The sequence below is a fragment of the Peromyscus eremicus genome, chromosome 6 (genome assembly GCF_949786415.1).
Source record: "Peromyscus eremicus chromosome 6, PerEre_H2_v1, whole genome shotgun sequence".
Classification (NCBI taxonomy): domain Eukaryota; kingdom Metazoa; phylum Chordata; class Mammalia; order Rodentia; family Cricetidae; genus Peromyscus; species Peromyscus eremicus.
The window spans coordinates 57316838-57331545 of record NC_081421.1 but is presented as its reverse complement, the minus strand read 5'-3'; the positions used below and the strand labels follow the sequence as shown (position 1 = coordinate 57331545).

The following is a 14708-nucleotide window of genomic DNA, read 5'->3' as shown; positions in this document are numbered from 1 at the left end:
CCACCCGCGCACGCGTATTAGCCACCCGCCGCGCGGGGACCGGGGAGCGAGGGGCGGGGTCTAGCGGTCGAGGGCGGGAGCTAGGCGGAGTTGAGCGGAGCCTCGAGGCCGAGATCCGGATCGCGGCTGCCTCGGGGAGGAGCTGGGCGGGGCTTAGGCGGGGTGGGCGGAGTCTCCAGGTGGAGGGGCGGGTCTCGACAAAGCTGGGCGGAGTCCCCTGGATGAGGGCGGAGGCTCCTGCGGGATCCTAGGGAGCGCGCCAGCCTTAAAGCTTTGCTTAGGGGCGGTACCTGTTCCAGGAAGCTTAATGCTCCTGAACGCAGAGATCCTAAGCAGTTTTTCAAAAAAACGATAGCGAACTTAACTTTTTTATTGTATTTGGCCTGATGCTAAAGTATTGAAGTTTTATGTTTTGCTCAGGTATAATCTGTGGTTTATGATCTATTGTTTTCAAATGTTTTTCTGTGTAAAAATAATTGATGTAGTTGGTATTTGCAATCTTAAATAAGACGTTTTCACTGATCCTACATCTTCCTGAACCGTGATTAAGTTCAGTGATCCGTCCTCAGAGAATACTAAGAGTACTTTGAGAAGAGTGATAATGTAGCACAAATATAGCAATGAGAATCAGTGCTCTCAAATTATTTTTTAATTCGTAAAAACATAAAGGTCACATTTTTTTACCTGAAAACAGTCATTTCTAGGGTTGTTTTGTTTTTTTTTGGTTTTTTTTGGTCCCTAACTTAACAGGCAAGTCATCTCTCTAGCCTGAGAGTAGTCATTTCTAAATTTAAATGTGAGTTTAGCCTAAGGACCTTGTTTTTTGTAAAAGTGGCCAATGGTGGTACACTTTGCAAGGAAATACCATAACTATAGAACATATTCCGATGATTTTAATAATATTATAACTTACCCAGAGATAGTAATAACCATAGAAAACATTTTTTTTTTTTTGGTTTTTGGTTTGGGGTTTTTTGTTTGTTTGTTTGTTTTTCAAGACAGGGTTTGCTCGGTGTAGTTTTGGTGCCTGTCCTGGCTCTCACTCTGTAGACCAGGCTGGCCTCGAACTCACAGAGATCTGCCTGGCTCTCTCTCTCCCCAGTGCTGGGATTAAAAGCGGGCACTACCGCTGCCCGGCATAGAAAAGAACATTTTAAATCACAATAACACTAAGCAAATGTGAGAAAGACCTTAATATATCTATGGTAATGTAATGACTGCTAGACAGCTCTTACTAAACCTGTCGATACTTAATCATCCTAAGCACAACTTACGCACGGGCTCATAACAGCAATATACTGAGGTAAAGCACACTAGATTTTGCTCTTCTTACAGTTCATGGATTATGTCATCCATGTGAAAATTACCTATTTAGATTAACAGAGAGTTTAGGTGACCTTATTATCCAGTCTAGGATCCATAAATCACACATATCATAGGCAGATTCCGTGTGTTATGTAGGAACCTGAGTATTTCTGCTGGATGTGGCCTCCCTTCTCCTATTTTCTTGGGTTTTTGAATGGGTCCAGCAGCTGCAGCTGGCGGTGGCACAGGCCTTTAATCCCAGCACTTTCGAGGCAGAAGCAGGTGGATCTCGGTGTTCAAGGCCCAGCTGGTCTACATAGTGAGTTCCAGGATAGCCAGGGCTACACAGAGAAACCCTGGCTCAAAAAACTTGTGAAAAGACCCTAGCGGTAGAGGCTCATGCCTTTAATTCCAGCACATGGGAGGCTGAGGCAGGCAGATCTCTGAGTTTGAGACCAGCCTGAGTTCCAGGACAGCCAGGACTACACAGAGAAAACAAAACAGAAAAACAAAAAACAGGGCCACATCTGAAACAAAAGGAAGAAAGAAAGACAGAAAGAGAGAGGGAGAGAGGGAGGGAGGGAGGGAGGGAGGAAGGAAGGAAGGAAGGAAGGAAGGAAGGAAGGAAGGAAGGAAGGAAGGAAGGAAGGAAAAGAGAATTCCTGCACTGCCTGACATCTTGAGCTGCCTTTTGTGGACAGTAGATGTCACTATGGCTCTTCACAAGGGCACAGAGGATTTTTTTTTTTCCCCTTTAAGAAAACATGACAAATGATTTATGAATATAAGTATGAATGCTACATTTGTATGTGTGAAAACAATCATGCAGACTTGAAGGGAAGCCTGTCTCGTTAACTGGGCTGTTTTCACTCAACAATAAAAATCTTTTTATTTTCCTTCAAATAGTGTACCCTTTGCTGCTGAGCAACGATAGGTGAGGTAAAGTGGGACCAGGCACCACTGGAAGGACCTGAGGGCCTAACAGATTTAACTGGAGAATCAAATGATTAAGCAGAGAAACGTTATCACTCTTGAACTGCGGTAGCTGAGTCTTCTCTCTACAGTGCCTTCATGAATGTGAAATCAAGGCAATGGACCTGACTTTCTACTTACTTCCTTTGAAGGTTTCAAATTGCTTAAGAGACCGTCAGGGCTAGCATAGGGGTAAGGCTGGCACGCCCACTCTTAACTTAGGCACCTGTAGTGTCATCGTACTGGCAGGACCACTGTGGTCCGACTCTTGAACTCCAAAGATGACCACTAAACTTTTGTGTTTTCTGCCTCCAGATGACAGAAGTGGAGGAGCGTCTTGTTCTTGCCGTTGCTCCTGTGATCTGGAGCTAGTCAGAAAAGAAAATGCCCCCTTGTCCCGGCTCCTCGGGTTCCTTATGAGCTACACACTCAAGAGTAGCTGACATTACTAGATCAACAAAGGGAGCTGTCCACATAGACAGTGGCCTCTTACTCATCATCCCTGCCACATGCTCTCTCCTACTGAGGATGACAGGTCAACTGCAGGTATCCCAGCCACACTGTTCTGATGTTTGTGCCAGAAGTTCATTTTGGCCTCCAACATTCCAGGGCTAATTTCCACTGGACAGTTATTTGTGGTTGATATACTGTGCACCCTAATAAAGCTTTCCTGGGGATCAGAGAACAGAACAGACACCAGATTAGACATAGAGGCCAGACAGTGGTGGCACACATGCCTTTAATCCTACTGCTTGGGAGGTAGAGATTCGTCTGGATTACTGTGAGTTCAAGACCACACTGTGAACAGAGCCAGGCATGGTGGCACACTCTTTAATCCTAGCACTTGAGATCTCATGCCTTTGCTTGGGAAGGACACATTCCTTTCATCTCAGGAAGTGATGGCAGGAAGCAGAAAGTTATATAAGGCGTGAGGACCAGGAACTAGAGGCTTTTAAGTGGTTCAGCTGAGATCCCTCCTGGGTGAGGACTCAGAGGCTTTCGATCTGAGGAAACAGAATCAGCTGAGGAGTCGGCGAGGTGAGGTTGGCTGTGGCTTGTCCTATTTCTCTGGTCTTTCAGCATTAACATCTGGCTCTGTTTTTTTTTTTTTTTTTTTTTTTTTTTTATTAATAAGACCTTTTAAGATTCATGTTCCAGTTCTTAAGCTGTAGCCAAGGAGAACATGCTAAAAGACTAATAATTATAACATTTCCAATCATATGCCTGTGTAGACAAGCAGGGTCACTGAAATGGCCTACCTATCTATTCATTCATGCATAAATTCATAAACTCACTCAACTGATAGATGTGAAACACCTCAGGTGTAAGGTGTGTGATACAAGCAGTCATTGCTACTCAGCATCCCCCTCCCCCGCTGCCTGCCCGTTGCAAGTTCAAAAACCCTTTTCATTTTAAAGTCTGTTTTCCCTTTGAAGGGTGGTACTGTGCAAAAGCCTCCTACGATTCTGTAGGGCTCAGCACAGGTTTCTGTAGCTGATTTCTATTTCTTGTCTTTCTTCATAAACTCAGGACCCTTGTGTCTATTGCTCACTGAGCTACCCACCTGCTGCAAAGGAGGAACTCAAAGATTGCTACTTAGCCCCAATGGCCTTGTGTTGTGTAGGCTGAGCCGTGCATGAACTGAAAAAGTCACAAGAAGAGTGTCTGGATAACTGGGGTTCACAAGTCTTTGTCTTTGGTGCCAGGAAGCAGCTGGGCAGGATGGGTCATGTTTTCTCTGTCACTGATCGACTGCCCTTGACCTACATAACAAGATCAATTAATATGAAAAACACAGCATTATTGGCTTAGCAAACAGCACTCCCTTTCTTCTCCACCAATGGCAGCAGAGTGCAAAAATACTTAAGTATTCAGTATGTTTCTTCTCATTAAAATGGAATCATCTGCTTGGGACTATTAGACAACTCAAGGTGCTTTTTACTGTAACTTTAGAGAAAAAAAAAGTTTAAAGGTATCACCTAAATCTGCCACATGGGCATGAACATCCATGCCCATGCTATATACCAGGCTGAAAAAGATGAATGAAAGTAAGAGGTAAGAATGAGTAAGCCAATCGGAGGCACTGTAACCATAGATGAGCTGGCCCCAAACAGCAAGCCAATCAGAGACACTGTAATAACCATAGATGAGCTGGCCCCAAACAGCAAGCCAATCAGAGACACCCTAATAGATGAGCTGGCCCCAAACAGCAACAACAACAAGCATAAGGTACAAGCAAAACTCTATAGTCTGCACATGCATTCCATTGGGCAGTGCGGTTTAGTAGGCACAAAACAGGGCCTGTTGAGTCAGTGAACAGACTTGGTCAAGCCTGGTACCAGCTCTTGCCACCTCTTTGCCTGTAGGTAGCTGACTTGACCTCTGAGCTTCAAATTCATCATTTGCTTTTAAGAATAAAATGAGCCGGGCAGTGGTGGCACACACCTTTATCCCAACACTCGGGAGGCAGAGCCAGGTGGATCTCTGTGAGTTTGAAGCCAGCCTGGTCTACAGAGAGAGTTCCAGGACAGGCACCAAAACTACACAGAGAAATCCTGTCTTAAAAAAAAAAAAAAAAAAAAAAAGACAAATGAACACCCGCTAGGCGTGTATCCGTGAAGTCCAGTTCATGTGTTTATTCTGTGATTAATGGTTTGAATGCCCTCTGTTTCTGCCTTGCTCCTCCGTGTATCCCCAGCCCTAGCACACTACCTGTCCTTTTGAAGGTTTGAAGGTGCTGTGTGGAGAATGACTTAAATCTCAGAGTACCAGTTAAAGCAGCATGAAGAGGCAGAGGCAGTTGAAGGAACTTTCACTTTCATGTTGAACAAGTTCTGCCTCTTGTATATGTAGAGATACTAAAAAACACAGACTTACGCAATGATTAGCACTATCGCTAGGAGGTAACCTGTCGGAGATTGGAAATAGAGTCATACCATACATCTCAAAACATGATTAATCTTCTTCAAGATAGTTCTTTTCAAATCAGCAAAAATATAAATGTCACAGTGATGAAATCCTGTCCAGATCCTTAAGATGAGTTTCTTATCAATTATATTTTGAAGGTACATTCTCATGTACATTTGATTAGTGCACATATACAAACTTTGATTTTTCTGTCAGATTGTTTATTTTTCTAAGAAAAAAAATGAAATAAAAAGACTCTCAAAGCATGCTTACCCTGATAAAGGAAGCATGGATCGAGAAAGAAATCAGTGTTTTCCTGTATCTACACTCAGACTTTGTTTCTACAGTCTAAGAATCTGATATACTGTACTATCAAAAGAAGAAATTCCGTGTCTCTGTTTCAAACACTCTCATGATCCAAACTCAGATCATTTGCTATCATTCTTATCAAAATATTTTGCAAAATTTATGAGAATGTTTCACTTTTCATACAAAACCAGAAATGCTTTTGAGTAATGCACTTGCCAGAACGTGGCTTGTTGACTTTGGATGTTGTTTGAGTTAGGTGGGTGGAGTAGTTCTTGATTCTTACTATTGCAAACAAATGAGCAGGTAGCACAGAAGTGGTGACTTATGAGAAATGACAAAAGAAAACAGACCACATTTACCGTATGGCCATACTAACTGAAAGAGACATAGGAAGACTTCACATATGTTAAAATGATATCCCCTCATGTACATATGACAAAATAAGATATATAGTATAATGATAAAGAAATGTTAACTGTGTATTCCATTACTATAATTATAATCTTAATATGGGAATCTATAATCCACTGGTATCATAACAGTGTTTAGAAGTGATTAAAAAATTTAACCATAAAAAGCCAGGTGGGTAGTGCACACCTTTAATCCTAGCACTTGGGAGGCAGAGGCAGGAGGATCTCTGTGAGTTCAAGGCCAGCCTGGGCTACGGAGTGAGTTCTAGGAAAGGTACCAAAGCTACACAGACAAATCCTGTCTTGAAAGACAAAAAAAAAAAAAAATTAACCATAAAAAATGCAAAATATAAAAGCCAATCAGGGCAGAAATAAAAGGGAAGCTAGGACTTTTTATTTTTCTCTGTTTGTCTATCACAGCATAGAGAAATGGTTATTTTGTAATTCTAATTAACATCTAGAAAAAAGAATAGACACATGATGATATACTAACTCTTCGATGGCCTCTTTCAAAGTTGATTATACAACTGCCGCAACCCGTGAGCATGCATGCATCTCTTTACTGAGGTTTTCCTGAGCCCCTTCCTGAGTGGGCCAAATGGTTTTGTCTGAATTAAACATTTTTTTCCTTGTACATCCTTTATGAACTCCTGTACCATTGCCCACAATTTGCTGGACCTCTGACATGAGACTCTTTTCAGAAAGTCCTTAGTTCCTATCATTTCCTCTGATCCAGTGACTTGAAGAGCCTCCATGTGTCCACATTAGGCCGGCAGCGAAGGTGAGTTATCTGACAGGTAAACAGGGCTTGCTGGGAAGATGTTGCTCAAATGATAAAGCAGTTCAGCCAACAAGTGACCCCAAATGTCAAATATTAACTATCTTTAGTTAATGGGAGGTAACCATTTCTGAAGTCATGCCTGGGAGAGGACCCATTATATATAAGATCGGCAGTCTCTCAGCTAAGTCTGCAGGCAAAGGGCGACTGCTTGGAATTTCCAAAAATCCAAAACCATGAAGTATCTATGGCTGCTGCTGCTCTGTCTTTTCTCAGTTCAAACTCAAGCTGCTGATGACGACTACGATGAACCTGAACTACCATCCCCGGTGATTTTTTTTTACAGATATTATATTGCTACTAATATTATTAATATAAAATAATGGAATCATAATTTTGAGTGAATAGTTATTTAAATTAAGGTAGCCAGGGTTGTACTTACAAAACTGAATTGTTAATTTCAGGGAGCTCTCTGACTTTCAACATATTTTGTAGGATTGTACCTATGAAAGAAAAGTCATATATTATTTTCTGGTTTAAGCACCTTTATTTTTCCAAGGTGAAGGTGGCTTCATTTATGTAAGATGTGTTTTTCTGTCTTGTTCTAATTCTATGAATTTTCACTTAGTTCTTGCACTACATTATTATAGTTATAAATGACAATTTTTTAAATTTATGGGTGCTATGATAGTAAAAGATTAGTCTTTTGAAAGAAAAAAATTGGTAGGTTGTTTGCTCTTTAGTGAGTAAGATAATATATAACTCCCAAGATTATTGAATATTGGTAAGACTTATAATTTTAATATCAGAAAATGAAATTTTGGAGTATTTTTCAGATTAAAAAATTATAACAGAAGTAATATTTGTTGTCATTATTAATATATAGCATAACTTGCTTACTTGTAGAAGTGTTTTTCTCATCTTATTTGTTTCTTTTTTTTTATTTTTTTTTTGAAACAGACTTTCACTTTGTATCTCAGGTGGGGCTCAAGCTTGTGGCAGTCCTCCTGCCTCAGATTGTTTGTTGTTTGTTTGTTTGTTTGTTTGTTTGAGACAGGGTCTCACTATGTAGCTCTGGCTGTCCTGAAACTCTCTATGTAAGACCAGGCTCGCCTCTAATGGACGCATAGTGATCTGCCTGCCTCTAACTCCCTTGGGTTGGGATTAAAGACATGTGCTACCTAGCTTGACTCAGCTTCTTAACTGCATTACAGATTTGAGCCACCGTGCCCAGCCCAAGTAGATTCACCAACTTATTATTGGTATTACTTTGATGTCATAAATATTAGAAGTGTATTTAAGAAAATAGTTTAAATTTTATTACTAAATGTATCATGATGAAATTTACTCTCAGAATACACATTAATATCGCAATGAGCTGATTCACTGTGGATGATTTGGAGTAAAGGGCATGTAAGCATTCAGATTATTTGATCATACAAATAAAAAGAAATTTGTCTGGGTTAAGTAAGAAAAATGTAAATGATGTATTTGTGTACATTTTCAGAAATTACTTCAAAAGTGCTTTCAGATTCTTGCTAATTAATCCTTTAGGTTAAGCTCCAATGTGGGTTCCCTGGTTTCAATTATTTCTGCAAGCACTCTTTCCTAACCTGTGTCCCCATTGGTTCTTTCAGTATTTGTCATTTATTTTCTCTAGTGAAGCCAGACAATCAATGTCACCTGTGTACAACATTCTAAATCAAGCAAACAAGCCAGCAGTTTGCTTTTTCATAATTGTATTTGCAGTGAACAAAAAATACATTTCATTAAATTTGTGTTAGAGCAGACAAGCTCTGATTAGGACCAGGTCTTTAATATGAAATATGTATATCACCCTGAATGCTCACCCATTAAAAATACATAGCATTGTATACACACACACACACACACACACACACACACACACACACACACAGAGAGAGACAGACAGACAGACAGACAGACAGACAGACAGAGACAGAGAGACAGAAAGAGAGAGAGAGATTTAGTCAGTAATTAAGCCAGTAAATCTGCAGCCAGTCTATCAGGGTTTCAATCCTTGCACCACCCCACTACATGTAAAATAATATAATTATTTAATGAGCAAATGGCAGCAAATTTTCAGGTGCAGCTGCTCATGTGGTGGCTTAGATGCACATAACTGGCTATTGCTCCAACTTTTGTGGTTTCTTCATCTGCAAATACAGCCTTCAGAGTCAGACTACTGGCGATTGAAAGCGATAAGCAGATTTAATCCAAGTCAAAACCTTCCTATCTGATGGCATCTCTTCCACTTGAGGATCTTCTTAAAGAGTCTTAAGTTAGCAAATCATCTTTAATGCAGTCTATAAAGTCTGAAAATTACTTTAAGTAAGGTAATAACATCATGTTTGATAAAGAAATTATATAGGGAGTTTCAAGAGAACAGCTTAACAAATAATGTTGAAAACTGAGGCAAGAAGAGGAATTAACAGTGAAGTCAGAAGTATCTTTGAAGTATGGCTACACCGAAAATAATAATGAAAACTTAAGAGGAGCCAAGTATAATTCTGAGGGTGTCACAAGTAAACAGATTTTATCTTTCTAACAATCTTACAAGTCAGATGCAAGCTGTGGTTGTCCTTATTTAATAAATGAGAAAACTGAGTCATGCGTAAAGTAACTTGCCCAAGGTGCAGGGTCAATACTTGAACCCAAGCAGTACCTTATCCCATACTATCTTAATTCTCTGTAACATGTTAGAGTCATTATTGTCTTATTACTAGTAAATTTTCTTTAACTAGATCATCTTGTCTCAAATATGACCATATCAGACTCAACCTGATCATCACTTTATAAACATTGAAAGTTGGGGAACTGATTAATAATAACAATTGTAGAAATTTACTAACCCAAGTGGATTGAGACTATTCATTCTTTTTGATCATCTAGACTCCTGACAGTTCTGTGTGTTCCAAAGTTTAGATTTCACAATCTAGGGTAGGTTTGTCTTAGCCCCAGCCAACCCCCCTGCCTTATAAAACTGCCTTAGTTATGCAGTAGCTTTGTGTGTTGTTGATCCCCCATCCACCTGAAGAGACACAACGAATCTGAGCCAGCCAGTGGAGAGACCTGTAGCAAATCACCAGGCTTGTGCCATCTTGGAAGAGTTACCTCTCACAGCTTCTCTAACTTGGCATCGTCTCCCTGCCCGGCTCCTGTAGGGTGGCTTGGATGCCCGTGGTCATCGACCTATTGACAGGAGAAAGGAAGGGGCTCCTAGCCTGAGACCTGCCCCCCCTCCTATCAGCGGAGGTGGCTATCGAGCCCGTCCAGCCAAAGTGGCTGCCAGCCAGAAGAAAGTGGAAAGAAAAGCCCCTGATGCAGGAGGCTGTCATCACGCTGACCCAGACCTGGTAGGGGCATTTGTTGTTTTTGTTTTTGTTTTTTTTGTTGGTGGTGGTGGTTTTTTTTTTTTTCAGGGTGGGTCTCCTGTGCCAAGAAATCTTAATGTTTCATGGGCCAACATCTCTATCCTTGCTATTTTGCTTACTTAAGAATTAAAATTCAAAGTATGAACTTGATTGAGTCCTTTTTTTTTATTTACCCTTCCTTTATTGGACTCTTAGGTCTGGACACAAGATAACAGACTAGGGTGTTTGGACATTGTCTCTTCTTTTGTATTTTGCCTACGTTCTTCTTTGGGTTGAGTAAAATTTTCATAGCCTGATTACATTTTTTTTTTCCTGTGGTAAGGACTATTTCTTTTCTTTATAAGAGTGTGCTGATAATCCTAAGGTTTCTGGTCTTCCATAAAGAAAATGAAATATCAAATTTTTTAATTGACTCATGAGATCACTAAGGTTTCACTAACACACATTTTAAACAAATATCTACTACTCTAATGCCAGCTATTTTCCTCATTTACAGGGAGTGTTGTGTCCTACAGGGTGTCAATTGCAACAGACTTTGATAAACCAGGAAAGGCCAATCAAGGCGAGTGTTGCTGAGTTAAATAACAACATACAGTCCGTTTCTGAGACCTCCTCCACCACCTTCCAGTACCTGACTCTGCTAAAAGACATGTGGAAAAAGAAGCAGGCACAAGTTAAAGGTAGCCATGTGGGGGGTTTTCTACCTGCCTCGTTTAGAACATTGAAACCATTAACTGTGGATATACAGTCGTGTGCAGTTAAACATCCGAGGTCAATCAGTATGTGTGCTGATTTCTCTCTGTCCCTGCTTACCCTGGGTCCACCCTCAGGTACTTTCAGCTGCAGTTTGCCAGACAAGCACTCCTCAAGTTATTAGTCTTCATGCTGCTTTCACTATAATGACTTTCTTTGAGAAATGCCATAATGATTTCTTATTTTCAGTCTGTTAGACATTTGTCTTGTGACTCTAAAGATAATATGCACAGAATAAAAACTTAAGTGTTTGTAAAGTTTAACACTTGAGGTGTTGAATATGAGAATGGTCAGTGTGACATAAACTAACCTTCAAGTAGTGACATCTGGCATGTCAGCCTTGAGGGCTATGGACCTGGTGGGTTGGAATCAGCTGGGGTGTCAGCATGGCACAGGCTTTTCAGAGGAGCTCACCCAAGTGTAAACATTTAGGAATCAAAAGAATCCTGAAATGTCCTTGCAAATCCCAAGGCTCTGCGGTGTGTAAGTGCCAAGTGCTTCTTCTCTATAATGTTACATGTTGAGATGGAGCCTTCACACACTGCTCACCAAAGAAGAGACAACTTGTATTTGTTACCATATATGATCTTTAGCCTGTACCCATGGCAAATCAGTGGAGTAGCAGTGGGGTTGTATGCCAATTTGTAGATGTCATAAAATAAATAATGCCTCTTAAGTTCAGCAGTCATGATTGCTTGATGATGCCTCAAAGTCTATTTATTTATTCTCGGGAAAATCAAAATCATTTTTACATAGTTAGATATACTTTTATAGGCAAAAATGCTGACCATTCTGACATCATTTTGTTTTTCCAGATAATGAAAATGTGATAAACGAGTATTCCTCCATTCTGGAAGACCACAGATTATATATTGATGAGACCGTGAATGATAATATTCCCCTTAATCTTCGTGTGCTCCGCTCAATCCTGGAGAACCTGAGAAGCAAAATACAAAAATTAGAATCTGACATCTCGGCTCAGATGGAATACTGCCGCACCCCATGCACTGTCAGCTGCAATATTCCTGTGGTTTCTGGCAAAGGTAATGAGTCAGTAAATAAATCCCATCGAATTCCAGAAGATCTAAAACTCTCTAATCATAGGGACTAAAAAGTGAACACACTAGCTTTCCCCTAACAGAATATAATGTTAATCTAGCACTTTGTGGTTGTATCCTGGGCTTTTGTATTCTGCCTTGGCAGACGACTCCACCCAGTTCTACTGAGTAGCTTCCACTATAATGAAAGTGGAGATTCCAGGGCTCTCTAATGTGTGCATGCATATGACATACACAGATGACAGGACCATGGAAAGATGCCGAGTTTCCTAATCCTGTGTTTTATTTGTAGGGATGGGAGGTAAAGAGAGCTCTATAATTCACTTGACTTGGTTTTGATTGCCAGTGAGAAGAAGGTCCAACCCATAGAACATTATCCTCAAATGTTTGTGACAAAGTGGTCCTTTGTACACAGTGTAGTCAGTGTTATTCAGGTATGAGTGGTTGAAGACTGTGTTGCTGTCCCTAAATGTAACCCAGCATCACATTCTTGCAGAATGTGAGGAAATCATTAGGAAAGGAGGCGAGACATCTGAAATGTATCTCATTCAGCCTGACACCTCCAGCAAGCCATACAGAGTCTACTGTGACATGGAAACAGAAAATGGAGGTAAGCACTAGTCAGTGGCTGACTTCTCATTCTGTCAGTATCCTGGATGCTGGGAAACAAGGCTCTGCTCCAATGCAGCTGGCCACTTGATTTGAAATTCAATCTGGTATTTGAAAAGATTTAAAAGATCCTTGATGCATGCATTACGATGACATGTGGCACTTGACATTTCCAAATATTTGAAGAGTTTGCTTCTCATGCTTATTTCCTTATTATATCTACTTGGAGAACCAAACATAAGCAAGTATAAAATAAAACAAATGGGCAGTGGGTTCAGATTTTCCTTCCAGAGTGATGCTATTACTGGTTACCTTAGGCTAATTTTATTTCTGTCAACTTAAGGATGGACACTCATACAGAATCGTCAGGATGGCAGTGTCGACTTTGGCAGGAAATGGGACCCATACAAAAAAGGATTTGGAAATATTGCAACCAATGAAGATGGGAAGAAGTACTGTGGCTTGCCAGGTAAAGACTTCAAGTGCAAAATAAAATTCTTCTAGTTTAATGAGGTGTTTTTTTTTCCTATTAAGAATATCAAGGAGAGGGGTCTATTTTTAGATTTTTGGGATGCTAATAGGAATTTAACTACACACGTAAACACATACACGCACAATAAATAAAGATGAAAAAATTAAATATGGGAGCTAAAGATATGGAGGAAGAGCAGTTCTTGGTTGCCCAGAGGCTTCATTTTTTTTCTGATATTTTGCATTTGTTTTCTCTAGGTGAATATTGGCTGGGGAACGATAAGATTAGCCAGCTTACCAGGATGGGACCCACGGAACTTCTGATCGAAATGGAGGACTGGAAAGGAGACAAAGTGAAGGCACTTTACGGAGGATTCACAGTGCAGAGTGAGGCTAGCAAGTACCAAGTCTCCGTGGACAAGTACAAAGGGACAGCTGGTAATGCCCTCATGGACGGAGCCTCGCAGCTGGTGGGGGAAAACAGGACCATGACCATCCATAATGGCATGTTCTTCAGCACATACGACAGGGACAATGATGGCTGGTAAGCACCGCAGTCTTGGCTCCTTTTCCTTAAAGTCCCCACTATCATCATTACCCAGCATCATGAATGTACCTAACATTATAAACAACTGCCCATACTTGGACACTTGAAGTTTATTGGAAGCCCCTCTCCTGAATTCTGTACCTATCGATTGAAAGCATCCCAACTCTGAGGCAGACATCATCAGTTTCATCTTTCAGATGAAATTTGGAGATATAAATTTGCCCAGAGCCAGACAACTACTCCAAGATAGACCACCAACTAGAGTAAACTCTCTGCGTTCTTGTGTATCTATATAAACACTTGTGTTTTTATTCACTAATGCAGCTATTGAAACTATCAGTTCGTAGCTCAGGGTCTCTCATACTACAGCATCAGATAAACTATTTCAAAATTAGACCAGAAAGGCCCAGCTGTTTCCCTTTCTTGCTGTGGGGCAGAGAAGGCCTTTGCTGTATTTGAGCTTTACCTACAGAACTCAAGAGAAAGAGTACCATGTACAACTGAGCACAGTACTTTCATGTAGGTTCCTGCCTAAGTAAGAACTGAATTGACAGTGGTACTTGTATGTATGCTAACTCAAACTCATTTCCTTTCAGGTTAACTACAGATCCAAAAAAGCAGTGCTCAAGAGAAGATGGTGGTGGATGGTGGTATAACAGATGCCATGCAGCCAATCCCAATGGCAGATACTACTGGGGTGGTCTTTACAGCTGGGACATGTCCAAGCATGGCACAGATGACGGTGTGGTGTGGATGAACTGGAAGGGATCATGGTACTCAATGAGGAAGATATCTATGAAGATCAGGCCCTTCTTCCCACAGCAATAGTCCCCCAAATGCAGACTTTCATTCTTCTATGTGGCATTTTTTTTTTATGTTATGTTGTTGGTATTTTCTTTGATACATTATATCCACTAAAACTCAAAACAGTGGCTGATTGTGTCTTTTGGGGAAAGGTGTAGGATAAAGACATTGAAAACAGCACATGGATTTCTTTTGTGTTCTTTCTATTTTAAAAATTTGTTTTTAATTGTTTGTAATTATGTGAATGGGTGTGGATATGTGCACCACAAGTGCAGGGGCCTGCAGAAGCCAGAGGGGTCAGATTCTCCCAGAGCTGGGGTTACAGTGGCTGTGAGCCTCTGCATGTCGGAACTGGAGTCAGATCTTCTCTTCTGAGCATCTCTCCAGCCC

The 14708-nt window shown here is 40.7% G+C and overlaps 1 protein-coding gene across 4 annotated transcripts; it reads left to right on the top strand.

The window, feature by feature from the left end:
• Window positions 1-6896: 6896 nt before the first annotated feature.
• On the top strand, window positions 6897-14397 carry Fgb (fibrinogen beta chain). Of its 4 annotated transcripts, none has more exons than XM_059264761.1 (8): window positions 6897-6987; window positions 9865-10058; window positions 10705-10756; window positions 11645-11872; window positions 12384-12497; window positions 12840-12965; window positions 13226-13511; window positions 14111-14397. In XM_059264761.1, the coding sequence occupies exons 1-8, from the start codon at window positions 6918-6920 to the stop codon at window positions 14340-14342; spliced, it is 1302 nt and encodes a 433-aa protein (XP_059120744.1). In that variant the 5' UTR covers window positions 6897-6917; the 3' UTR covers window positions 14343-14397. The 4 variants fall into 4 exon arrangements, with proteins under 4 accessions (XP_059120744.1, XP_059120743.1, XP_059120745.1 ...); XM_059264760.1 differs by having other exon boundaries at window positions 10573-10756; XM_059264762.1 differs by having other exon boundaries at window positions 10573-10756; window positions 14309-14342.
• Window positions 14398-14708: the final 311 nt, after the last annotated feature.